Here is a 27,477-nt window from a genome sequence, read left to right as displayed (position 1 = left end):
AACAATTTGGACTTCTGTTTCAGACCGATTTCGCAGCCGATTCCTAGCGTACAAAACTATTAGATGGCTAATGCCACGATTTTACTGAGATTTTACTGATTTTACTATTTTCTATAGTTGTAGATTTAATTTTCTACATGGTTCCGCGAAAAAAAAATTGCTATAAAATGATTTGTCTTTCTGATTTTTTTTTCACAAAAATGTTGAAGAGAAAATTTAAAAGTGTCATAAAATGCTTCTTGTGCTTGACGGGAATTCCAAATAAGAAAATAGGTGAAATTTTTTACCAATTTTATTTTTCTTCGCAATATTTTGTGACCGGAATTTGCTTACTGGGTGAATTCTCTAGAAAAACGCTGTCAAAATATATTACGAGTAGTCTTCGAAGTATTGAATTATCTAATTATTTTCGACCTAGTAGGAAAACATAGTACAAAAATGTGAATAGATAATTTTAGATAAACAACAGTGGCTTTTTCACCGTTCGATTTGCCCCGATTTAAATCCTGTAATCATTTGCAGTTGTTCTTAAATATAGTGCACGAAATTCAGCGGTATAAAGTACTAAATATTTTTACCATCGAATACTTTTCTTTATACGGGACCAAGTAGAAACAACATCATCGGCTTTAACGGTAAATTAAATTGTCATTTTTTCATACCCGGATTTAACCTTTTCGGTCATTCGCCCGGTGTAAAACCTGTGCGTTTTTAGGCAGCGTGTAGATATGGCTTCAATGTTAAGCTTACTTTGATGTGGTTATAAAACAATCACGTGGCAGAAATTATCTTCCAAGTGAAACAATGTGAGTGATTTTTTCGATGGACGCATACGGGGATAAAATTAATATATGCACTGTAACAAAAAATACTTTGCTTTGCTGTAATAAACAATACTTTGCTTATCTGTGATGTTCAAAATTACCAAAAGTCGATATTCTACTTCAATATTTAGACAACTTGTGAACTCTAATATTGAACCTGTGTTGTAAAATGACCTAAAAAAAATTGTTTTGTTAAAGATTTTTTTTTGAAAAAGTAACACGCAGAGAACAGACATCCTTTTGAAATTTTCATATTTGTGAAAGAAATTTAACTGCCTCCTCGAAACAAATGAGCAAACAGCACACCGCCTACAAGAGCTATTTAAACAGCCAGTTTTTTCGAAGAAAGTTTGTGTTACCTAAGACGATTGATTTAATGTTGTTTCAAATTAAAAGGTGGCTTTTTGGTCAATTGGTTTCTCGTCGAAACCTTTATTTTTCGTTAACGGCCAACGTTTCGAACGTTTGTACTTTCATCTTCAGGGTTCTTTTGACCGAGTTGGCACTTCAAAGATAGATTAGTGCTGTCTCTCTGCCCACGGTTTTACTTTGTCACGGTAAACAACCGGTAAATTGTTTAGATTTTACGAGTTTTTGTTATTCTTTTTGAAAACATTTGATTCAGTTTAAAGAATGATTCGATTTCATTCTGACTTAATCGATCCTAATCCTTATTCAAACAATTCCAATGAAATAGAACATTTCACACATAAAATAAATTTGGGGTTAAGGTTCAGAAAAAAAGGTACCCGGGTTCGGGTTAGGTTTCAGGTATTCGAACCCGATTAGCACAGTTTTTTCGGGTTCGGTTCGGGTATGGGTAAATTTTTATTTTTTATCGGGTACGAACCGGGTTCGGGTTTGAAAGAAAATTGGGTTTGGGTTCAGAAAAAAAATGGTCGGGTTCGGATTGGGCACAAGTGACGATTTTGTCATCCTAAATAGGTACGGGAACGGGTCGGGTTCGGGTTTCGAGTATTCAAACCCGGTACACGATCTGAAAAATGATCCGGACAGGCTCGGGTAAGATTCAGGTACAGAGAAAAAAAGATTGAACGGGTTTGGAAGAAAAAATATTCTCGGATTCGGGTCGAGTGCGGGTGACGATTTTGTCATTTCAACTGAGTTCGAGTTTGAAAACTTGGTCGGGTTTTGGATAATCGAGCCCGATACCCGAACCGAAAATTAAACCTTACTAATGAATGAAAAAAAAAATGTTTTTCGGGTTTGGGTGATGATTTTTAATTTTGAACGGGTTCGGGTGAAGATTTTTATTTTTTATTAGGTTCGGTTATTTTTTATTCTCAGGCTTAGATCGAGTGCGGGTAAAGTGTATTTTTTTAATTTCGATCGAAGACGGGTCGGGTTCGGGTTTGAAAAACTGTTTACCCGACCATCGGGTTCAATTTTGTCATTTTATACAGGTTCGGGTTCGAGAATTCGGTTGGGTTTCGGGTATTCGGACCCGTTACCCGACCCGAAAAATGAATTTGACAGACTCGGGTAAGTTTCGGGTTCAGATATTTTTTTCGAGTTTGGGTCGGGCACGAATTAACATTTTTATTTTTACCGGGTACGGGTCGAGTTCGGCTTTGTAAACGAAAATTATTCTCGAGTTTCAGATCGGTTACGAAAGAAAGTTTTTCAATTTAGGTCGGGTTCCGGTTTGAAAAACTGCTTATCCGACTATCTCTACTTTGTACTAGAAGTACGGGTGACGATTTTGTCATTTTAAACGGACTCAAATTAAAAAAACTGGCCTTGGATATTCGAACTCGATAACCGACCCGAAAACTGTTCCGGACACAGAAAATACATTTTAACGGGTACGGGTCGGGTTTGGGTTTTGAAGAGAAATTATTCTCGAATTCGGGTTGAGGACGGGTCAATATATATAGTATGGGCTTAGAAGAAAAAATATTGTCGGGTTCGAATCTGGAACGGATTTTTTTTTCAGGTTCAGGTTAGGTTCGGGCACAGAAAATACATTTTAACGGGTACGAGTCGGGTTTGGGAAATTATTCTCAGATTCGGGTCGAGTACGGGTAAAGATTTTTGTATGTGTTTAGAAAAGAAATTATTGTCGGGTTCAAATCGGGAACGTGTAGTTTTCGGATTCGGGTAAGGTTCGGATATGGAAAATACGTTTTATCGGGTACGGGTTGGGTTTGAGTTTTGAAGAGAAATTATTCTCAGATTCGGTCGAGTACGGGTAAAGATTTTTGTTTTGATTTGAAAGAAAAATTATTGTCGGGTTCGGATCGTAAATGGGTAATTTTTTTCGAGTTCGGGTAAGGTTCGGGCACAGAAAATACATTTTGTCAGGTTCGGGTATGGGTAAAGATTTCTGTTTTTCATCGGGTACGAGTACAAGGGTTTGGGTTTGACAGAAAAATTATTCTCGGTTTCGGGTCTGGACTGAACTGGACGGGTTCAGGTTTAAGAAATAGCTCACCGCACCATCTCTTCTTTGTACCAATAAATCCTGAATCGTCTTGCTCATCTGTTGTTTGTTGGCTTCTATTAATAGAACGGCTATCAACCTGTTGAATCATGAGCTACACTCCTTGTTTGACGTTTTTTTTCCGATGCTACTATATACAATCAATGGAGCTTTAAGTGCTTGTCGGATGAGAAAAAAATCGCTGAATCAGTTTTAAAACATTTGTCTAGATGGGAAGTTTCCATAGATCAATGCATTGTATATTTTTTTGTTTCGTAACTCCTTCCCTCCAATTTATTATCCTAGACAAGGGTAGATACAATGATAACATCAAGCATCTAAGCATTTATGACAAATTAAAACAAAACCAAAAGCTCAGAAAATTGATACTACATGGTGTCAATTATTTACTTCACTCTGACGAACGAATATCAAAAATGACAGTCTGTCGAACCACGTCTACTGAATAACTGAACAGAAAGTTCTATCTTATTGCTGTCATGTTGGAAACACTTTGAACAATTGCAAAACTTTACGTAGGAACTCTGCAATGAAATTCTGAGCCATGTTATCTGAAAAAGATAAACATAATCAAAAAAGGCTTATGTGACCACCAGTTCATTTCACATCGTGAGACGAGCTGACCTTTAATTATTACCCTAATTTGCGTGAAAATCAACTAAATTTAACCAGAAATTAACCAAATTTGGGTAAAAATTAGCGATAAATGGGTGGATTATCAATTCGATGTAACACGTGGACTTACGATATTTTCGCACGGAAGCAATCATTCGCTCGTTAAGTTTGCCCATTGTGGCCGACGACGACGACGACGCCACCGGCTCTCGCTGGTCTTGAATAAATCAGTCAATCAATCACTTCGGCGTCTATGGCCCGATTCACGGCTGTTTCGTTTTTTTTTGTTGTTGCTTGCTTGCTCTCACCCTCACCCTTGTGTCTGTGCTGCTCCTCACCATTCGTCTCGTGTTCAACAACGGCAGTAGCAATAGAACTAACTAACTAACTGGTTGATCGCTAGCTATGTAGCTAAAAAAAACCTAACCTAACCAGTCTAACTGCAATCGATGGGCAAAACGTGGTTCTAAAGTAGGCGCGAGAAGCGATATGCAGATTGCGTAACCTCGGCATTGATGTCGAGTTTTTGCTTCTATCTTCTTGATACTGGATAACTGAGTGTCACGGAAAATTACACACAGTCCGCTGTCAAAAGATCAATGAACTGGTCTTTCTCAAAATATTTGTAAAATGTTCCCCCCAGCCTACCTAGATCACGTCACTTTACCATGCCATTTTACGAACGCTTGGATAAATAACAAGTTTAACTATAAAACAAATGTTCACATTCTACTAATCTTCATTTTATTGCTACTTCACCGGTTTCAATTCTGGACGTATCCGTCCCGGGCATTTATGGTTATTTCAAACAAAAACTCGAGCGCTCGAGTGACGCTGTTTACAACTGCGATTAACAGTAGACATTCCGCGGTTGATAACTGCGCAGAAATTGCCGGAATCATGGCTAAAGCCTATCCGACGGACGTTGCCGGGTGCGAATACACACACACACTGAGCGGTTTGTTCTCGAGCGTCAAACGTCATTCGGAACCGCTCGCTAATCAGTTTCGCCATCCATTCCACGTAATGAGTTGGTTTGGATGGCGAAGACGTTTGCACATCTTATTTTCACCCGTTAACCGGCGCAAGGTGGGTCGGCACAGCTGCAAACTGTTCGCAACTAATCCGAACCAGATCGATTTCCTGCGATTTCTAGTTCTAGGTGTTAATCTTGATAATAGAAACCAGGCAAACATTGACCGTATCAGTTCCGATGATTTTGATAAATATTATTGAACGGGAACATGTTTATTACATTCAACTTTTTATAAAAAGTTTGCTGCATTTGTATGGAACTGTTTGGAATGTACACGGCTTGTCTTTGACTTTCCAGTGAGTAGCAATTTCAAACTGCCACTTCCGCAATCGTCTGATTGCGGGGCAGTTTACGTTCCTTATGATGCTCAGAAAGATTAAATTTCTACTTTAGATTAGCGGTTCATACAGAACAGCTGAATTGTACTATCAGTTCAATTTTAAAAAATCGTTAGAAATATTCAGAATTTATTTATTTTTACAATTTTTTTTCTGCGTGTAGTTCGAGCCACCATCTGACAGCTCAGTTGTGTGAACCAGTGTCCAACGAATATGCCCTGTTGTAAATGTTTCAGTCGTATTATTGTTTGAGGTCCCATCGCAGTATGCACGTGTTAATCGTCATCCATAAATTGTGTGAGAACACCGTGAAGGTTTACTATTGCAAAGCATGCTAAGTTCATGAGTGTAAATTTATCGATTACATCAATGGCGTTTTCGCTTCAAGCAAAAAACAACACAGTTCCGATCCCGATTGCTGTTAAACGTGTGGATTTAGGAGCAGTTGGAGTTGGAACTGGAATTGTTTTGGCTTCAAATTTTAGTCGGTTCTATGAGACAGTATTGTCTTATCTACAAACATTTATTAGTAAAAGTATTTGACATCCTGAAAGAATAATTTGAACATCCTAATTGAAATATATGACTAGCATCGCCTGAGTCGTTCGGAACTGTCACAAAAAAAAACGGAGAAAACATTACGCAAAATATTTATTTTCAGCCATTTATCTAATCTACCATCAACCCAAACCGACAATCTGGGTCAATCGATACCGTTGGAACCACACGGAATGCAGGAAATGGCGATTTCCATTAAATCTAACAACCTTCGAAAAGCAATAAATTTTCGCACTAACATTAATCTTAATCTCCTGTCTCTGTCTCTATCTATTTTCCTTCCCCTCCCGGAATGCACGCAACAAACAAACAAAAAAAAACCCTGTATCTCGGATATCGTTCATATCGAACAGTCCCTGCAGTTTGCCTGAGGAGGATAGCTTCCTTCTCTCTGTAAACCCGCAGAGCCGGAGCTAGAGTGGCAGAGCAGCGCAGGCACGTCGTCACCGTGCTCGAGTCCTTCCCCACCAACCAGGCAACCAGCCCCGAGGGCTTCCGGATTCTGACGTCAGCATTGCCCTTTTAGCGGTGGGCTCCACAAGTGATTCTTACCAGTCGTTTTTTTTCTCTCGTATCCGTATAGTCTATAGCATATCAGTTTCTCGTGTTCAATCGTGCCTCAATCACCACAGACGAACTGACAGAAGGGGATCCAACCGGAAGCGGAATCTGCCCAAGAGGAGAAGGTACTGTGAACCCCCCCCCCCCGCCCCCTTACGTGTGTGTAGTCTCTCTATCTCTAGCCGTATCACGGGAGGGATCTCGACGGAACCACAGAATGCTTTTTGCAAAAGTGTTTGTACCCTGCCTGTGCCGTAGTAGATTGGATTAGGACGGACAGAGATCCTGCTGTTTGAAAAAGTATTAGAGTTTTTTTTCTGCTGGCTATAAGTTTGCTTCGTTTTGTTGCCTTTATGATGATAGCATGTGTGAAACTTTCCGGTGATGGGTTTGCTTGTGTCCGGTGGACATGCTTCCGAAAAGCTATTCTTGGATTTATGTTTCCGACCGCGTACCGAGTACGAGTGGCTCGTTGTTGTCTGAAATGAAATCATCCCAGTCTAGCTCAACACAAATTCGGTCTTTTCCTTTTTTTTTGTTTTTGGGATGTTGAACCTGCGCCCCTGATCTGATAAAGCAATCTATTCTAAATGTCGACCACTACACCTCCGGAAACTAGTTCAGCTTTGCTTCAGTCGCCGGATCGTGATTTTTGTTCGTTATTTATAATCTTCGGGTCAAGCAAAGAATCGAGTCATTTCTTGATTTCATCGACTGAAATAAAGCAAAATTTAAAAAAAACAAATGGTAGTCGGATGGCGCCAAATCTGGATGATACAGCGGGCTGGGCTAAATCTTTTTACACTATTATCCAAATAGTTTTCGACTAAAGCCCCAGAGCATGTGACTGAGCGATGAAGTCGGGATGAAAAATATCCTATTCGTACCATATTCTCGTATGTTTAGCTGTTTTCCGTCAATGGCCATTAGTTTTGATCTCATCATATAACAAGAATGAGCTATTCGACGCCAATTTTTCGGTTTGGGGTTTTCGTATTATCATAAAAAAAATAGTTTTCGTTTCGTCAGTGATGGAAAAAACGTCATCTTTTATGTTTTATGCAACATCTCCTATTTGATATTTTTCGGTGCCTGTTCGAACGACACCCAATTTCCAACCTTTTGGATGGATCTTAACGCAATCGTCCAATTTTTTGCTATACATAGGATATGCATCATTTTCAAATAGCTTTTAATCCAGATCAATCATACAGAAATCTATTCTTACATCCTCAGGTAAAAACGAACCCCTGGACCCCTGTTGTAATTTTTCTAATTCTCTGATAGGCTACTACAGAGAGTTTCTTCATTTTAAATAATAGTAACAAACTAAGGGCGAAAAGTTGACAGATCGCACGAAGTGGTGTGTCCGAGCACCGTTCTTTCAATTCCAGTAAAAAGATTTCCACAAGACTAGTAACCTGGGCTTGCAAATTGAAGCAACGAATAGTAACAAAAGAGTTTCATCCTCTGTGCTATTCACACACATTCGTATGTCGGGTAGAATTCATAGCGCAACTCAAGCAAGGAGAGCTGCTTCGTTCGTTTATTAGTTCATAAAGATGTGCGCCAGCTGATGAGTATGCTTCATGAGGTTAGCATTTGATAAATGGTTCTCATATTGAAGAAAAAGTAAACAAAGAGAAACTTTCATTTGCCGTTAGGCCCTTTTGTTGTGGGACTATCGAATTGATTCTTCCCCGCATAGCGTTTTGGCTACCTGGGCAGCCATGGCCACCACACGGCTACCTAAATTGATTCAGTGACGGTTGTCAAATCCAACTTGACAAAACAAAGTCGCCTGTATCTAAGTTAGCCGAGCGTTTTCATCTTCTTACCTTCGCTGGAAATGTCAAAGATTTCAATGTGGAAAAATCCTGGTGGATACGGTTGTATTGTTTGAGTTGTATATCTGGCAGCGGTGAGGCAGTCGTTAACCAGAATGTCTGCCAGCCATATTTTTCCAGCTGGCAGCGTTTAGTCAGCCATCTGGCAGCCATGCGTATGCGGGTCGCTCTATAAAAATATACACTGAAAAAAATGTTAAACACCTTTTCATGAATTAGAAAATTACCGGAAAAATGAATTTTGGACTGAATCGCATTTGCATTTATTTACCCCAAAATTATTGTCTCAAACAGGTCATAAAATATTTTAGAAGACAACGTCAAGTGTTGTTTAAGATAACAAGTTTGAAATAATATTATTGTGAAGAAAATTGAGACTTTTGTTAGTTCCATTTTTAGGTTAGCTTTATGACTATTGATAAACTATTAAAAAATGTTTCAATTTCCTACAACTTTTTGCTTGGAGCGATTTCTGTGCGCTTATCGAGTTACAAAGAATTGAAGAAACTTCCATCCAAATAGTTTACCATACTGAAGACGTATGCAAAAGATTCATCAAAATCGGTGCGAGTCGATCGTCGTTTGGTTAAAACTTTTCTGTTGTTAATTTCTTGAATTCTTCTACGTTCAAAAACAAAACAGAACGAATAATTTATGAGTAACATCCATTCTTGCAAGCAAGACGCCCCCAGTCGAGCCAGAATTGAATTTAACTTTCACAAATTGGAAGAATATTGACGAATTTTGTGTGAAGCGAATGTAACTGCACTAGAATTTCGCAAAAAATCAATACATTTGACATAATATTGTGAGGCAACGCGATGGCGTTACTAAACTGAAAACTGTTTTCACTCTAAGACGATTGGGTCTATTTATGATTTTAGCATCGAATCTCGTACTTTTATGTACATCGTCTTCGACTCGTCAATGCAGAACAGTTCAAACAGTCAAACCACAAAGTAGCGGGTCGAAGACGAAACGCGAACAAAATGATATGAACAAATATTGCGCTACGAAGGGTTATTAGTTCAACATAGTTTTTCTCGCTGGTGTAAACAATTGAACGACTGAACCGGTGACTGCCAGAGAGCTTGGAGTCAATTTACAGCTTATAACCGATTCAATCAACTAACCAGTCATTAGAAGCAGATAGATTAGTTTCTGTTTTGATTCAGTCAACTGATTTCGAAAAAATGCAAAGCATTTTTAATTTGCTGATAATGGTCGCCGTGTACAAGCAGGGTTGCCAAATGCACAGGAAAAATCGGTAAAATAGCAAGGATCAATTTTGGACATCGTAAAAAAAATCACGTTCTTGACGTTAAAACATAAGAAAAAATGAAAATGAGTAGAAAATTAATAGCGAAACTTTCGTTTTAGACTAAAAACGAGAAAACCCAGCTGTTATGGCAACACTGTCGCTTTGAAAAGCGCGTGCAAATTTTCGCGTCATCATCATCTGTCAGCGGGCTAATCGTACAATGCTTCTACTTGTTTGTTTACCCGTGCTCGTTTAAAACAGTCTGGGTCGGGTGAAAGCTCTAAATATTTTTTCTCCATCTTCTCGCTTCAGCAGGAAATAAATATTCACAACTGGACGCGAATACCAATAGAAATTATTTTCAGTTGCCTCCCTAGCGTACTACGACTGCAAGACTGTTTGTTACCTAACGCGGATGATGATGATGATGATGACTCTCCGGTTTCGGTTCTTGACAGATAGTAAAGGCGTAAATTTCACCGCTGCTACTTCTTTTACACGCCGGTTTATTTTTTACAACTGCTCTTTTTTCAGGATGGATTTTAATGCTAGAGGTTAATGGCTGAATAAACAAACATTTCCGTCCAACAAAAATATCCGTGATAGAAGGAAAGCACTGGGTGGCGGGTATTTCAAGTGTTTGATTAGGCTCCGCAATACAAGTGTTACCCTCACACTCTCGTTACGATGTTGGCAGCGCATGTGAGTGGTTTGGATGTTTCCTTGACCTGAAATCGAAAGCTGATAGTAAACAACGTAGAAATTGTTGACAAAATGTTGCTACTTTGCTATAGACAACACCCCGTCATTATTCGGCTGCAAACTTTTTCCCGCTTGCTGTGTTCTTGGAACGGATTGGAGCGTGAACAAGTTGGAAATTTTCTTGTAGTATGTAATCAGTGCTGGGTACATTCAAGGTGTTTTATACCGAGATGATATGCATATCAAAGATAAATAATAAAGACATGTACGTGCTTATAAATATTTTTGAAAAATGTGGTTCGTTCCCGGTACCTTCTGAAATGACCGCACTCACCGCTTGGTGGAGCGGGAGATTGATTGCATTGTTATCATTTCAAACAAAGTGTGCCATAAAATCTCAATATACACAAATCGATAGTCCCACGACAAAAGGGCCTAACTGCAAATGAGAGCCTCTCTTAGTTTACTTTCTCTTTTGATTATTACGGAGCCATTATTGCAAATTCTCTAAAGTTTTCAATATAAATCGAAAGCTTGTAGTTTTACCTCGAAAGATTTGCGAAGAGTAAAGCGTCAAATATAAAATTAGTTCGGTAAATCGTGGAAGAAAAAGTAAACAAAGAGAAACTGTCATTTGCAGTTAGGCCCTTTTGTCGTGGGACGGTCGAAATCACGGTTTGACATTTGCATTATGAATGTATGATGGGAACTCAGCAGGGCAACCAATTTATCACCATTGGAGCCAGTTTCACGGAGGACCGTAGATGTGCGCCAAAAAAAGATCGTGACTGTCAAGCCTAGAAATTCGTTTGTGTGCATATCACGTCAGAGTGTTCACATATGAGTGTGCCTTCAATGACATTATCCGTGTTGCTAGTTGCTGTCGTAAGTTTAATTTTGAGAAAAGTTAAATGTATTTTTGTATGCAATTTTTCAAATCAATGTACAAAAAAAAGTGTTCAGGAAAAAGTTTTACGAAAATTATTTGGCAATCTAAAAAAATTTATTTGCACCGAAAAAAAATTCAATGCTTTCTCAAGAATTAGGAAATAAACCGAGAAATAAGACTAGTGGGAAATGTCAGAGACATTGCTGAATGACGTGAATACGAGAAAAAAAACTGACATGCTTCATTGACACTTCCAAATATCCAACAAATAGAATTGAATGCTGCACTGAATAAAAAACTTGATATTTTTTTTGAAACTGAGTACTGCGCTTGAATCCTAAAATGAATTTTCCTCTTTAATATTGGTTGATACCAAACATTCTAGTAAAAGTTCATTTCGAGTTAATTGTGGTTATCGAATAGTACTGAAAATTTTATCAAAAAATGCTGACCATATTTCCGCTAGCATGGAATAAAAATTATGTTGTCGTGTAAAGTACAACAGAAGATATTCACGATTGAGTTCTACTCCCCCATTCTTGTACTCAACGTTTTTGAAAAGAGGTCCCATATTAAAGTAGGACGTATACACGTCAAAACGAAATTAATGAAAAAGTGCATTTTTAATTCAACAAAAAAAAAATCTCGGTGATTTTGAATGTCTCTTTAAGTATTCATTTTTTTGCATATATTTTAAGAGTACCCAGTTGATCTTCTGTAAGTTCTTCTTGAATACCATTTTTATACAATTACAACGAGTTACAACGTTTTGAAGGAAGTGCATGTAAAACATTCATTCGCCTTTCTTAAAAAATAGTCCTGAGTGGAATTGGTCTCTCCTTCCGAACGAAACAAATGGTATGCCATACTCAAGACGAGTGAAAAAATTTATCAAAATCGGAGCAAGCCAGTCCTGACTTTTGGTGCTGTTAATTTCTGGTATTGCTCAATAATAAATCGATGGCTTTCGGCTCTAATGATTTTTGATTTTCAAGCGTTCTTTTGTAGCTAAAAGTGTTTAGGAAAAGATAAATATTGCTTAAGTCGGTAATCGGAAAGACCTAATTAATATAAACGGAAGATAATGCTATTTGACACTAAAACGTGTTTTTTTTCTTCATTTGTTGTTTTGATTGGATGTATCTAATCTACTCTTACCGACAAATTGTTCGAACAGTAGGTTCATCTACTATCTTTTGTTTTCTCTTTCGGCATTGTGTTTATATTATTATACGGTTCATAAATATTGAAATTGCGTTGAAAGTTTATCATATAATTTCCTATTGCCGAAATTGTGATGAGGAATTAGAACGCTAACCACTGAGTTATGATCTGTTTGTTTTTGTTATTGCATACTACGATCGTTTAGTACATACTTAGGCAAAATAATGTAAGTGTACATTTTTTCAAGTGTAATTTTACGTCCCCATATCAAATACGTAACGAATTGCGTCATATGAGGAACTACGTCATCTGAAAGGTTTAGATACGAAGCACTGTCAATGGTAAAGAATGCCGTTTGTTAATTGAAAACGTTCATAATTTTATTTGCCACTGAGGAACGGTGCTAATTAATTGTTAGTTCGACCGAAAACACGTTCGCTTCAGAATTTTATACAGTACGGTACAGTACAGCAAAAATAAAATAAAAACCCGATGTCACGTCTCATCGATCCAGACAGACTTTTCGAACTGATCGCGGGTGCTTTGTTTTGTGTGGGTAACTTACTCGGAATGTCAGTGGTTGCTGTGCACGAAATCAAGTACAGACCTGTCAATTTGTCATTTGATTGATACACGAACACCTTCCTTCCGGAAGCACAGCTTTGACAGACTTCAAAACGTGATCTTTTTGTAGATTCTGTTGGGGATTTGTCACACGTTGTTTGTCGGGGAGAATTGTTTTTTTTTCTATTATGATAAAACCAGTACCAAGTAGCTAGGGAAACTAGAAATTAATATCTTCTGACACTTTGACCTCATGTCATTGGAAGTCGGGCTGGAAGTTTCGAAGAAAGGGGAACCATCGAAGGACTTCCACCTTACAGTCGGTAAATCATTTTTATCTACGTGAGAGTGTGAGGCAATATGAAAACGCTCGACAGCAGCTTGAAAATATGTTTTTTGGACGCCGACCAACGAAAAACGTTCATTTTTTTAAATGTTTGTTTGTGCTGACCTTAAATGTTTCTGCTCACTGTTTTTTTTTTTCAAGTTTTCGAGAAATGTAGATACTGGCTACTACCGAAACGAGGTCACCATCATCTGGTTACGCACGACGATTCGACGACGAGTTCTAATATTACCGAATTCGCATTTATGTCAAAATTACTGACGGATGCGACTGCCGTAGACTGCTGTCAAGGACAACCGAAGGGAACACACAGTATGTTACGTAACCGGGCGCACGTCGGTTGGTTGTTAATGTCTGCGAGGTCATTCCGACCAGCTGGTTCTGGTGAAAAAAAAAGAATTTCTTCGGGACTGCATACCTCAAGAGGGATTAATAAATCACGATAGGGTTCTTCTCTCCGCAGAGCTCCGCATTCGCTCTATTATGTAACGTGAAAATCTGGACTGCGCATGTGTGCCTCTCCATGGGCCTCAGTACTCCGATATCGAATTCAGGAGGTGAGACAGAAGATGAGTTACGGCACTCGGTCGGTTTCTGAGTACCGGAATGGGTGTACGGCATTGAGCGTGAGTTCGACCGCTCCCACCGAAAAAGCGTGCAGCAGCAGCAGCTGCTACGGGGTCCGTTTTTCTTCTCCCGCAGAATTCGTATGGTTTGGTTTGGGAAATCGATTCCTGACAATGATCTGCTGGTGTCGTCCGGAAGGGTCACCTGTTCCACGATCGAATCTCGTACTTTTTTCTTTTCCCACATTTCCTACCCCGAAAACAAAAGCATCCTTCCATGACTGTATTTTATTTACTATGTTTAAGCTGTTTAGAAACCATTCTAATCATGATGATTTTTTTAAATTCTTTTTTATTTATTTTCATGCATATGATTTTTCGTGTTTTTTTGTGTGTGTGTACGTGTGCTACCAACCAACGTTCCCCTGTTGATTTGAATTGCTTGCATACAAATTTGCATTCTCTCATGCCCTGCCTGCTCGTTCATCGTTAATATCCAAAATCCACCACCACAACCACCATCGCTACTACCGTCAATTATCATCATTGCCCTTCATCGTCGCGAAACCCTGCAGACCGGTAGGACAGACTCGTACCGAGTCGCCACCGTGGCACCGCTGAAGGATGACAACCTCACTGCTGATGGTCAGCTTAAGGTAGGATAGTTCATTTAGTTTTTATCTGATTCCTGGAGTTGTACAAATACTACTACTACTAACCGAGACTGGTGGACGAGAGAGAGAGAAGAAAGAAATTTTACTTATACTAACCTATTAGTGAATGCGAATTACAAATAACCTATTAGCATTAATCATCTAGGAGTGGCATTTGAATACGCTTTTCATGTTTTTGAACTATAGTATGATTAAGATTAGGATAGAAATATCCGAATTTTTCAGACAAAAATCGAAAATAGCTGATTTTTGGTTTATGTTTCGACTTCGATTCGTTAGGGGTACAACAGTTCAAAGTCAACTGTCAGTGTCACTTAGAAGTTCAACTTAAATCGCAGTTCAGTTTTCCATAACTTTTCATAATTTTCACTAGAGAAAGTGTAAAGAAAGAAAATATTATTCAGGAAGGATAAACGAAACAAACTAGGTAGAAACAAATGATTGTTCATCCCCGAAATGGTTTAGAATCTTGAGCATTCTTCAACAGGTTAAAAAGCATTGTCTCATGCTTTTCAACCTTCTTTGTGGTAAAACGTGACGGTTTAACCTACTCATCCAACTCGTCGGAAAATTGAACGAGAATTCCTACATTCAATACAGGTTTATTCAGATTTCACAAAAAGTAATGATGAAAAAAATAAACCTTCCCGTCTGAGCTATCGTTTAGTATTCGATTGCAGTGACGAGATAAAGGTTTTTCAATCAATGGGCAACTCACAAAGTTCATTTTGCAGATATTTGATGATCAATACACTGAGGCCTTTTTTATCGCGGTTTCTTTTTAAGTGTATTTCCGAAGTTGCGCATTTATTTTACGTGAATTTCCGAAGTGACGCGATTTTTTTTTCATGGAAATCCGAAGCTACGTATCTTTTTACGCAGTTTTCATACGCGGATTACCGAAATAACGTATTATTTTGTACACGGATTTCCAAAGTTACGTAGTTTTTTTACGCAGATTTCCGAAGATACACAGCTTTAAGCCGATTTCCCGAAGTTACCCAGTTTTATTTACGCAGATATGACCGATTACCGAAGTAACGCAGTTTTTACCACATGGATTTTCAAAGTTACGCGATTTTTTTTACGCTGCTTTCCGAATTTACAAATTTCATTTTGGTTTTTATGCAGATTTTTGAACTTACCCAGTTTTTTCTACACGGATTTCCGAAGTTACGTGTTTTTTCATGTGGATTTCCAAAGTTACGCGTATTTCCGAAGTTGCGCGTTTTTTTTACGTGGATTTCCGAAGCTACGCAGTTATTTCCGCAGATCTCTAAAATTACGCGTTTTTTACGCGGATTTCCGAAGGTACGCAGTTTTTTAAGCCGATTTCCCGAAGTTACGCAGAAATCACCGATTACCGAAGTAACGCGATTTTTTTCTACTCGGATTTCCGAAGTTACACGTTTTTTACGCGGATTTCCAACGTTACGCAGATTTCCGAAGTTACGTGATTTTTTCACGCGGATTTCCGAAGTTACGCAGTTTATTTACGTAGATTTCCGAAGTAATGTTTTTTTACGCGGATTTCCGAAGCTACGCGATTTTTTTCTACGCTGATTTCTGAATTTACAAATTTTACTTTGGTTTTATGCAGATTTCCGAAGTTACCCAGTCTTTTCAACACGGATTTCCGAAGCTACGCGTTTTTTTCATGCGGATTTCCGAAGTTACGCGGATTCCCGAAGCTACGCGGATTTCCGAAGTTACGCGTTTTTACGCGAAGTTTCGCCGTTTTTTACTCGGATATCCGAAGTTAAGCAGTTTTATACGCAGATTTCCAAAGATACAAAGTTTATTGAACCGATGTTCCAAAGTTACGCAGTTTGTTAAGCCAATTTCCAGAAGTTACGCAGTTTATTTATGCGGCAATTACCGAAATATCGCAGTTTTTTCTCATATGGTTTTCCGAAGTTACGCGATTTTTTCCAAACGCTGATTTCTGAATTTACAAATTTAATTTTGGTTTTTATGCAGATTTCCGAAGTTACCCAGTTTTTTCTATACGGACTTCCGAAGTTACGAGTTTTCTTCATGCGGATTTCCGAAGTTACGCAGATTTCCGGAGCTACTCGGATATCCGAAGTTACGTAGGTTTTTACGTAGATTTCTAAAGATACAAAGTTTATTAAACCGATTTCCCAAAGTTACGCAGTTTTTTACGCAGAATCTATCGATTACAGAAGTTTTTTCCACATGGATTTCCAAAGTTACGCAGATTTCCGAAGATACTCAGTCTTTATACGCTGATTACTGATTACCTGATCAGATTTTAACACGAATTTCCAAAGTTACGTGGATTTCCGAAGTTACGTGATTTTTTCATGCGGATTTCCGATGTTACGTTACAGATTTTTACGTAGATTTCCGAAGTTGCGCGGAGGTACGAAGATACGCAGTTTTCAAGCAGATATGTGATTTTTTACGCTGATTTCCAAGGTGACGCATTTTTTTCACGGGAATATTCAAAGGTACGCGGATTTCAGAAGTTTACGATTTTTTTATATGCGGATTTCCGAAGCTACGCGATTTTTTCTACGCAGATTTCCGAAGTTATGCAGTTTTTATACGTGGGCTATCGAAGCTACGCAGATTTCCGAAGCTACGCATATTTCCGAAGCTACGCAGATTTCCAAAGTTACGCGGATTCCTGAAGTTACGCAGTTTTTTAACGCGGGTTTCCGAAGTCACGTGATTTCTGAAGCTACGCGGATTTCCGAAGCTAAGCAGATTTCTGAAGCTACTCGGGTTTCCGAAGTTACGCGGATTTCCGAAGTGACTCGTTTTTTTTTGTGTGCAAAAATAGACTTCAGACAACCACATATTCGTAAATTTCACTGTCTCATTCGGAATTGACCGCATCCAAAACAAACGAAGAGAGACAAAGAATTTTCGTCTCTCATTGCAAACAAAACTAACGTCTGCAGGGAGAATCAATAGAATTTCAAATCTCATACTCTCTTCGATATTTCGAAAATCTTTGACATGTAGCTATAAAGAGTATCTAAAATATGATAAATCGAAGTAATTACACCTCAGAACCTCTTTGGAAACCAAAACTCCTAAAGATTCGAGACCAACAGTTAAAAATCGTTAAGAATCGTTTTCTGTCATTATCGATTCTCAAAGCTTCGATTGAATATCGACACTATACAGCAAATATCGTATGCTGTGTAGTGTCGATATTCATTGAAAACTAAAAATGACAGAAAGGGAAAATGAAAGGAAGAACGCAATTTTGAAACCACTGTTACGCTTATGTCATTGACATGGACATGGATTTCGTTCTCACAATTTGCAAGCGAAGCTGAGAGTGACATTTATTTCCCGTCATGAAAATGACTTTTATTAGCTCTGGTGACTACAGATAAATACAGATTGTTTATACAGGGAAATACAGATTTTGTATGCAAATATCTGGCATGTCTGGTTCACGGCCTTCACTGCGAAACCTAATCAATTTTCGACTTTCAAACAGAATAGTGATATCAAAGAAAATCTTTTTAATCACATCACAATAATCGAAAGAGAGAGTGATTAAAGAGATACTTTCACTTGTTTATACGCCCTAATGAAAAATCAACCGAGAAATATATTAATGCGTAACTTCATGGTTCGTGCACAAATCGAAAAAGTGCGACACTCTTATTTTGTTGCTTTATTCAGTAAACATTGAAAGAAAGTGGACAAATAATATGGGTATAATAAGAGTACACTGAGGTCTTTTTTTATGCGTTTTTACGCGACTTTTTTATGCGAATTTTCAGAGTTATGCGGTTTTTTTATGCGAATTTTCAGAGTTATGCGTTTTTTTTATGCGGTACCTAAATTCGCATAAAAAAAGACTTCAGTGTAATTGAAACCAATTTCAAAATATTTCTGTATGAAATGTTCAAAACGACGAATGTAGCAAAGAGATACTCTTTGTTTACTTTCTCTTTCGATTATTACGGTACTCTTAGCAATCCTTCACTCCAATTAATTACCGATAATAATAACTAAAGCTATCATCTTTTAATCTGCACTTTACCGAAAAAAGCAGGAATGTTTCGCAATAATCGAAAGAGAAAGTAAACAAAGAGAATCTCTCATTGTTACATTCGTTGTTTTGAACATTCTATACAGATTTGTCGGAATTGTTTTCTCGTTTTGCTCGTTTTAGACAAAACAGCTGATTCCTCAATCACGTCTTCTGTGCGTCTTGCCTTGATACCAGAGATGCCAGACTTGCAGATTTCTTAAACGAGCTGCTGACAATTTTTTTGTTGCATTTTTGAAATCAATTTTTTTCGGAAGCATACGTCAAAATTTACATACTGAGTAGATAAATTTTTGATTGAATTAGTCCGTGGTCTTGTTTTTTGCTCGCTGAACCGATTCAGTGCATCATACTTTATAGAAAACTTAAAGCCCGCTGTAATTTTTCATTTTGAGTTCTCAGACTTATCTTTGGTCAATACAAACTAATATAATAATTACTCAAGTAAATAGAAACATACATTCAGTGTTAAAAAAAAACGTTAACTTGTTCAACGTTACTATATCTCTGAATTTTTTAAACAGGTATTAAAATGTCACTCAATGACTAACCAAATTATTATTTACCATGTATATTATTCACGTATATTCACAGTGTTTCTTATCACCCGTCCAAATTTAATTTACTAATCCTCAGCCAAGCTTTTTAACCACCCTTAGCGATGCATGCCTACATTCAGTTTCCAGCAAAATGGGTCTTGGATAAGCTATCTCTGCGGTAAAAAAAAATACACATTTTCTATTTTAGTGGTGCTGGCAGCACATCGTAACAATAAAATATAAAAAAAAAACTAATCAAGTGCTGATTATTATTAGCAAAGCAGCAATCGGTACTGTACCGGATCCGATTGCTGTGGTAGCTAATACCAGCATAAGCTGACACACACATACGAACTCGTTGCAATGGGCTTTGGTGGTACGAGAGATCCAATCTAACAAACTTCGACGACCTATCCTCGGCACCGATCGAATGAAATCCAACTGACAACTGTAGTTTCCAGATCTAGCCTACTGCGCTTTTGCAGAACGCACACGTCACTTGTTATTACCGGTTTTTTCTCCAATTTATACAAAATTAGTCCAACTAGAGTCGTTTGCAAAAATAAACAGTTTTGTCCCCCGCAATTGATAACACCGGATAATACCACATCGGAACGAAACACGCTCTACTTAGTAGTGATGCGTATGTCACCTATCACCAGATCTGATTGCGGTTTTCAAGTGGTCCCGTTCCGCGGCAAAGCCAGACTTGAGCCTATAATTAACCCGCTTTCGATTGCCATCTGTGATATCTTATCTCGTGCGTGTTGTTCACCGCTTTCCAGCCTTCTTTCGTCGTCCCAAAGTCAAAAGGCACCTTATCTCAAAGTCATCGGTCAGCTATATTACCAACAAGCGAGACGTCCGGTATGACTGCAGTGTACGGTTGGAACTCGTTCGATCTGGTTCTGTGACCGAATTCCTTGTAACTAATTATTTCTCATTGTTCACCACCATCAACAGACAAGACGCAAAATGCCACCAAAGAAGAAAGGAGATAATTTGGATGACTTGAAACAGGAGTTGGATATTGATTTCCACAAAATCACACCGGAAGAACTGTACCAGCGACTACAGACACATCCAGAAAACGTAAGTCCCAACCGTTAGATCCGCTATCACTGAATGATTTTAATGACGGTTCTAATTTTGTTTTTGTTACAGGGTCTCAGCCATGCGAAAGCAAAAGAAAACCTGGAACGAGATGGACCAAACGCACTTACCCCACCTAGACAGACGCCCGAATGGGTCAAGTTCTGCAAGAATCTCTTCGGTGGCTTCGCTCTGCTGCTGTGGATCGGTGCTGTTCTCTGCTTCGTTGCCTACTCGATTCAGGCCAGTACCGTCGAGGAACCGGCCGACGATAACCTGTACCTCGGCATTGTGCTGGCCGCCGTCGTGATAGTTACCGGTATTTTCTCGTATTATCAAGTAAGTGTAACACGATCATCATCCGTTTTGGATCCAGGATCTAACTCGAATGCTTCTCACAGGAATCGAAAAGTTCAAAGATTATGGAATCGTTCAAGAACATGGTGCCCCAGTTCGCGACCGTGCTGCGTGAAGGTGAGAAGCTTACACTCCGCGCCGAAGATCTGGTTATCGGTGATGTCGTAGAGGTCAAGTTTGGCGATAGGATACCCGCCGATATTCGTATTATCGAGGCACGAAGCTTCAAGGTAGGTTTCCTTCCATTCTAGTCTTAGTGGTATCAGTAGTAGTAGAAATATGTATTGCCATTAATTGAGTTTGGATTCTTGAGAATTGCTATCTAATTCAATTCGAAACAAGAATGTGGAACACAAAGCAATTGAATCATAAATGGTCGTCGTTCAATGGGGGCACAACGGCGGACAAACAGCATGGCACGATTGACTTGTCAAGGCTTTGACTGATGAGCGTTGGAGCGTTCTCGCGGTTGATTGAATCACTGAATTGGTTGAGGTGAATTTGTTTTTTCATTTCAACATTCATTTAAGATTTAACAAATTTGAACTGTTGTTTTTTCTGTAATGCTTGCCGTCTGAATCTGAATCCATTGATAACAGTTCGGCTGAAAAGTTCGTATCGTTTAATAGAAACACACATTTTTTTGCCAAAATTCGTTTTTATTATTCAACATAATTGCCATCAGAGGCGATACAGCGATTATAGCGATCTTCCAACTTTTCGATACCATTTTTGTAGTACGATTTGTCCTTTGCCTCAAAATAGGCCTCAGTTTCAGCGATTACCTCTTCATTGCTTCTAAATTTTTTACCAGCGAGCATTCTCTTGAGGTCTGAGAACAGGAAAAAGTCACTGGAGGCCAAATCGAATACGGTGGATGAGGGAGCAATTCGTTCAATTTCAGCATGGTTTTCATCGACTTGTGACACGATGCATTGTCTTGATGAAACAAAATTTTTTTCTTCTTCAAATGAGGCCTTTTTTTTGAAATTTCGTCCTTCAAACGCTCTAATAACGCTATATAATAGTCACTGTTGATGGTTTTTCCCTTTTCAAGGTAGTCGATGAAAATAATACCATGCGAATCCCAAAATACAGACGCCATAACCTTACCGGCCGATTGTTGAGTCTTTCCACGCTTTGGGTTCGGTTCATCGCGTGCAGTCCACTCAGCTGACTGTCGATTGAACTCCGGAGTGAAGTGATGGAGCCATGTTTCGTCCATTGTTATATATCGACGAAAAAAATCGATTTTATTTTGATATAACAGCTCCAAACACTGCTCAGAATCATCAATTCGTTGTTGTTTTTGATCGATTGTGAGCTCACGCGGCACCCATTTTGCACAAAGCTTTCTCATATCCAAATATTCGTGAATAATATGTCCAACACGTTCCTTTGATATCTTTAGGGTGTCAGCTATCTCGATCAACTTCACTTTACGGTCATTGAAAATCATTTTGTGGATTTTTTTCCCATTTTCATCGGTAACAGCCTCTTTTGGACGTCCACTGCGTTCATCGTCTTCGGCAATCATATGACCAGTACAAAATTTTGCAAACCACTTACGAATTGCTGCTTCGCCCGGTGCAGAGTCTGGATAACACTCATCAAGCCATTTTTTGGTATCGGTGGCACTTTTTTTTCATCAAAAAGTAGAGTTTCATCAACACACGAAATTCCTTTTTTTCCATTTTGTTCACAACAACAAAAGTAGCTTCACTCAAAATGCAATATCTCTCAAACTAATAATCAGACAGCTGTCAAATTTATACACGTATCTTTTGAAGGTTGGTACTAGCTGAAAATGGTATGGATTTAATTCTAGTGGTGCCCTCTCATAGAAACGATACGAACTTTTCAGCGGATCTGTTAAAAACCATACAAACCGTTGATGATTGTAAATTTTATATTAGCACGATATAATCATATAATGCTAAGTAACTGCATTTAAATTTCAAATATATGACTTAAATGCAATGTTAAGGCTACAATAGGACATGAATGTCCTGTTCGTGTTGATTTCCTAAATCAACGGGTTCACAAATCTGGATTAAATTTAAATTGAAATCAAAAACCTACTAATTCCCCCCTTCGTTTTCGTTTCAGGTTGACAATTCGTCACTTACCGGCGAGTCTGAGCCACAGTCACGCGGACCCGAGTTCACCCACGATAACCCACTGGAAACGAAAAATCTGGCCTTCTTCTCGACCAATGCCGTCGAAGGTACTGCGAAGGGTGTCGTCATTAGCTGCGGTGATCACACCGTGATGGGTCGTATCGCTGGTCTCGCTTCCGGTTTGGACACGGGCGAAACTCCGATCGCTAAGGAAATCCACCATTTCATTCACATCATTACGGGCGTAGCTGTGTTCCTCGGTGTTACCTTTTTCGTGATTGCCTTCATCCTCGGTTACCACTGGCTGGACGCTGTTATCTTCCTGATCGGTATTATCGTCGCCAACGTCCCGGAAGGTTTGCTCGCCACCGTCACCGTATGTTTGACCCTGACTGCCAAGCGTATGGCTTCGAAGAATTGCTTGGTTAAGAATCTGGAAGCTGTGGAGACCCTCGGTTCGACCTCGACCATCTGCTCGGATAAAACCGGCACACTGACCCAGAATCGTATGACCGTCGCTCACATGTGGTTTGATAATCAAATCATCGAAGCGGATACCACTGAGGATCAAAGCGGTGTGCAGTATGATCGCACCAGCCCCGGATTCAAGGCTCTGTCCCGTATTGCTTCGCTGTGCAACCGTGCCGAGTTCAAGGGAGGTCAAGATGGTGTTCCAATTCTGAAGAAGGAAGTCAGCGGTGATGCTTCGGAAGCTGCTCTGCTGAAATGTATGGAACTGGCTCTCGGAGACATCCTCAGTATTCGCAAGCGCAACAAGAAGGTGTGCGAGATTCCGTTCAATTCGACCAACAAGTACCAGGTTTCTATCCACGAGACGGAAGATCCTAGCGATCCTCGCTATCTGCTGGTTATGAAGGGTGCTCCGGAACGTATTCTGGAACGCTGCTCGACCATTTTCATCAACGGCAAGGAGAAATTGATGGACGAAGAGATGAAGGAAGCTTTCAACAATGCCTATCTGGAACTCGGTGGACTGGGAGAACGTGTGCTGGGATTCTGCGATTTTATGCTGCCATCGGACAAATATCCACACGGTTACAAGTTCAACGCTGACGATGTGAACTTCCCCGTCGAGAACCTGCGCTTCGTCGGCCTCATGTCCATGATTGACCCTCCACGTGCCGCAGTACCAGATGCCGTCGCCAAATGCCGCTCTGCCGGTATCAAGGTTATCATGGTCACTGGTGATCACCCGATTACTGCCAAGGCTATTGCCAAATCGGTCGGTATCATTTCGGAGGGTAACGAAACCGTTGAAGACATTGCCCAGCGTCTCAACATCCCGGTTTCGGAGGTTAATCCACGTGAGGCTAAGGCCGCCGTTGTGCATGGTTCGGAACTGCGTGACCTTTCCGGAGATCAGATCGACGAAATTCTGCGCTACCACACGGAAATTGTGTTCGCTCGTACCTCTCCGCAGCAGAAACTTATCATCGTTGAGGGCTGCCAACGTTTGGGTGCTATCGTCGCTGTCACCGGTGACGGTGTAAACGATTCACCTGCCCTTAAAAAGGCCGACATCGGTGTTGCCATGGGTATCGCCGGTTCCGACGTATCCAAACAGGTGAGTCCGATTTAATCACGCCCGGCCAGACACGGTACCAGCTCATATCGCAAAAAGTAGACACAGTTTTTCGCGAGGATCTGTCAGGGGAAGCTTGCCCTAAACCAGCTGCTCCACTGACAGGTACCTTACCTATAACGAAACGTCGAATACTGTTCGCTAGCTAGCAGTTGTCGTTTTCTCTTTCTCTCGAGCACCTGTATCAAATGCGCACCACATTAATGTTGTAGAATTCATCAAGAATCACTAACTTTACTGTAAATAGGTACACCCACCGCAGAGACACAGGATTAATATTCTCTATCTCTCTACAACACAAGAACATGAAGCTGTTGTTCGGGATTCAGTTCAATGTTTCCGTAACACTTAATTCCGTCTAACGAAATGGGCTACTAATGAGTGTGAATGTTGTGTGAAGGATTGCCTTGTACTATTTTATTTTGTCAAATTTCAATTGCTCAAACAATTATTGATTTTATTGGTTTGACTACCAAAAAAAAAAAACTAACTGCTGGAACAAAAGCAATCCTTCACAGCACATAATTCGCCAGCCAACAGTTGATCTGATGTTTTCTTACACCATGCTTTCTATTCCACCGAAAAGGCCGCTGACATGATCCTACTGGACGACAACTTTGCCTCGATCGTTACCGGAGTGGAGGAGGGACGTCTGATTTTCGACAATCTGAAGAAGTCGATCGCCTACACGCTGACATCCAACATTCCGGAAATCTCGCCCTTCTTGGCGTTCATTCTGTGCGACATTCCGCTCCCGCTCGGTACCGTCACCATTCTGTGCATCGATCTGGGAACTGACATGGTAAGTCTAGGCGAACCAGAAAACCGCGCGGTCGCCATCTTACGTTCACCGTCTCCTGTAATCTGTTTTCTCCTAATATTATCTTGAACATTTGATATGAAGATGTTGTGTAGATGCTATAAAATTGAACGCGAGACAGTTCACGAATGTCGTCTCCTTCCTTCAGTGAGGAGCGAGTCGCTGTTCTAGTCGCTAGCGCAAACTGAGCGAAAGGTTGTTTCGTAAGTGTTGAGGTTAGGTTAGGGTTTAGACACGGTTAGCAAATTTCCCGGGGGTGACAAAAAGGGGGAATCGTAATAACAACAAGCAATCAACAGAAATGATTATTGTTTTTTTTAGCTCTAATTAATTTTCTTTCTGTTTAAAATACACACTGACACACTGGGAACCAAACAATCAACCGATCTCCTCGTAACACGTAAATTTTCCGGTAGATCCCTGCCATTTCACTTGCGTACGAAGAATCCGAGGCGGACATTATGAAACGCCGCCCGCGCGATCCCTACAAGGACAAGCTGGTCAACGAAAGGTACAAAGCAAACACAGCGAAGCGTTGCGATTTTCTGTGCGGCGTCCAGTCGCGTCTCGCTGGCCAGTCAATTAAAAAAACTATTCAACTTTTTTCTCTTATCTTGTATTCCAAATATATCCTCCTATTTATTATGTACTGTTTTCTCGTATTTCACTAGCTTGAACCTTTTTGCCACCATTTGTAAAACCGATTGGCAGTTCTATAAGAAACAAAAACCAAATTTGCTCGAGTACTTCTCATCTCAGCGCCAGTGATTCTCGGTATCGCTCTTACTCCAGTTTCTCGCTAGCCTGTGCATTTCTATGCAGAAAACTGAGACAGCAAGTTGTCACTGTACCCGAAAACAAAACAAAAAAAATAACGTAACAAAACCAAAAAACCTATTGCTTGTAGTAGAACACAATTTGTTGTTTTATCTTCGTTAGTTCGCTCAATCAATTTCCCGTTTTTACTTTTACTTGTCAGTAGCACCGGATTATATCTCTCACCTTAAAATTAAGCACACAAATTACCAGCATTGATTTTCGCAAAAAAAAAGAAACTTAAATCTAAGTAAGCCAGGTACATTTCAAACTCGAAGTGTTTTGTTTACGTTTTGTTTTTAGTTTAATTCAGAGCCCGTATTATTCATCATTTTTCTCTTTTTTCACTGTGAACCACACCTCCCTTGAATTATGAAAATGCTAGGTCCCAGCCATTTCTCTGGCCTACGAACATGCCGAATCCGACATCATGAAACGGCCGCCACGTGATCCGTTCAACGACAAACTCGTGAACGAAAGGTTTTTATTTTTGACTATTGATTTGTAGTTTGCTGCCAACTTCTAGGACCAAACAAAAAAAAAGAACCCATTCTCGTGGGTTGTGCTTGCCTGAGTACTACTAAAATGGAACGCGCAGATCTACTAATCCATACTTTAAGGAGGATTAACCATTGCGTAATCTTTCGCGGGGGTGAAACTGATCCGTGCATGCATGGAATGACCCAGCGCTGGCATTATTACTAACCTGTTTATATTGAGCCTAGCGCCGGTGCCGCCACCACCACCGGAACAATAACCTGTAGCTTAAGCGAAAGCAATGTGGCTATGAATCGATGAATGATGATAATGCTATTATACACAAACACTACCGAACACAGATATCCACCAACATGCAGCTCTCCTTCCTATGTTGTCTTGAGGATAAGACTAAACTACTCATCTGTTCCTGCACTGTTTTATACCATTTAGTTAGTTAAGTTCAGCTTACTCAGAAAACAGCCACATCAAGTTATTTTTTTTTATTTTTTCATCAAACTTAATATTGTCATGTTGAATCCGCATTATCTCTATAGTTCCACAAAAAAAAAAAGAAGTAAGAAGCAGTTCTATCATCGTCCCATCATTATTGCATCATTCAGGTAGAAGACTACCGTTAGAAAGCTATCAATGTGATTTTTACTATCCGTTAGAGCCGTTGTGGGAGGCAAAACTGTACTTTGCTTCCTTGTGTCATAATTTGTTGGTTAGCTATCTTTACTAAAGTTATACTCGTTCGTTCGTTCGTTCGTTCCCATAATGATCGTGCAAGCTCAATCACAAAAACTTCATATCATACTTGACGGCATTTGACGAGAAAGAAAAAAAAACTAAAAAATTACACACCACTGCTCACACGTCCCACAGGTCCCTGCCATTTCGCTAGCCTATGAGGAAGCCGAGTCCGATATCATGAAACGTCAGCCCCGAAATCCGTTTACTGATAAATTGGTCAATGAAAGGTAAAAAAACCCACCAGAAAAAGATGCGGTCCAGTTGCCGCCATAAAGTAAAATAAAAGTAAAAATTAAAAAAAAAAAACAATTGTCCGACGTGTCTGAGCGTAACCAAAATATTAAAACAGTGTTGTTTTTCGTTGGGGTATAACCGGTTTTTTCGTATCTAATTTAGCAGAGTATCTGTTCGGTTTCGGATTGTGTTATTATTTTGTTTGTTTGTTT

The 27,477-nt window shown here is 39.5% G+C and overlaps 1 protein-coding gene across 7 annotated transcripts in view; it reads left to right on the top strand.

Annotated features, from left to right (window-relative positions):
- Positions 1 to 27,477, top strand: part of LOC131435941 (sodium/potassium-transporting ATPase subunit alpha) — a 148,873-nt gene that overhangs the window by 100,557 nt on the left and 20,839 nt on the right. The window contains exons 2-8 of one of the 7 annotated variants that reach the window (XM_058604301.1): positions 6,189 to 6,342; positions 6,419 to 6,521; positions 19,954 to 20,082; positions 20,155 to 20,421; positions 20,484 to 20,669; positions 22,549 to 24,144; positions 24,749 to 24,964. In XM_058604301.1, coding sequence (XP_058460284.1) covers positions 19,966 to 20,082; positions 20,155 to 20,421; positions 20,484 to 20,669; positions 22,549 to 24,144; positions 24,749 to 24,964 — 2,382 coding nt within the window. In that variant the 5' untranslated portion in view covers positions 6,189 to 6,342; positions 6,419 to 6,521; positions 19,954 to 19,965. Of the gene's footprint in view, positions 1 to 6,188; positions 6,364 to 6,418; positions 6,522 to 14,310; positions 14,392 to 19,953; positions 20,083 to 20,154; positions 20,422 to 20,483; positions 20,670 to 22,548; positions 24,145 to 24,748; positions 24,965 to 25,398; positions 25,494 to 26,183; positions 26,279 to 27,163; positions 27,259 to 27,477 lie in introns of those variants that run through there. The other 6 variants (XM_058604260.1, XM_058604252.1, XM_058604266.1 and 3 more) reach the window with 6 other exon arrangements.

Source organism: Malaya genurostris, chromosome 1, assembly GCF_030247185.1.
Source record: "Malaya genurostris strain Urasoe2022 chromosome 1, Malgen_1.1, whole genome shotgun sequence".
Classification (NCBI taxonomy): Eukaryota; Metazoa; Arthropoda; class Insecta; order Diptera; family Culicidae; genus Malaya; species Malaya genurostris.
The sequence above is the reverse complement of the archived record's forward strand: the minus strand, read 5'-3'. Positions and strand labels throughout refer to the sequence as shown.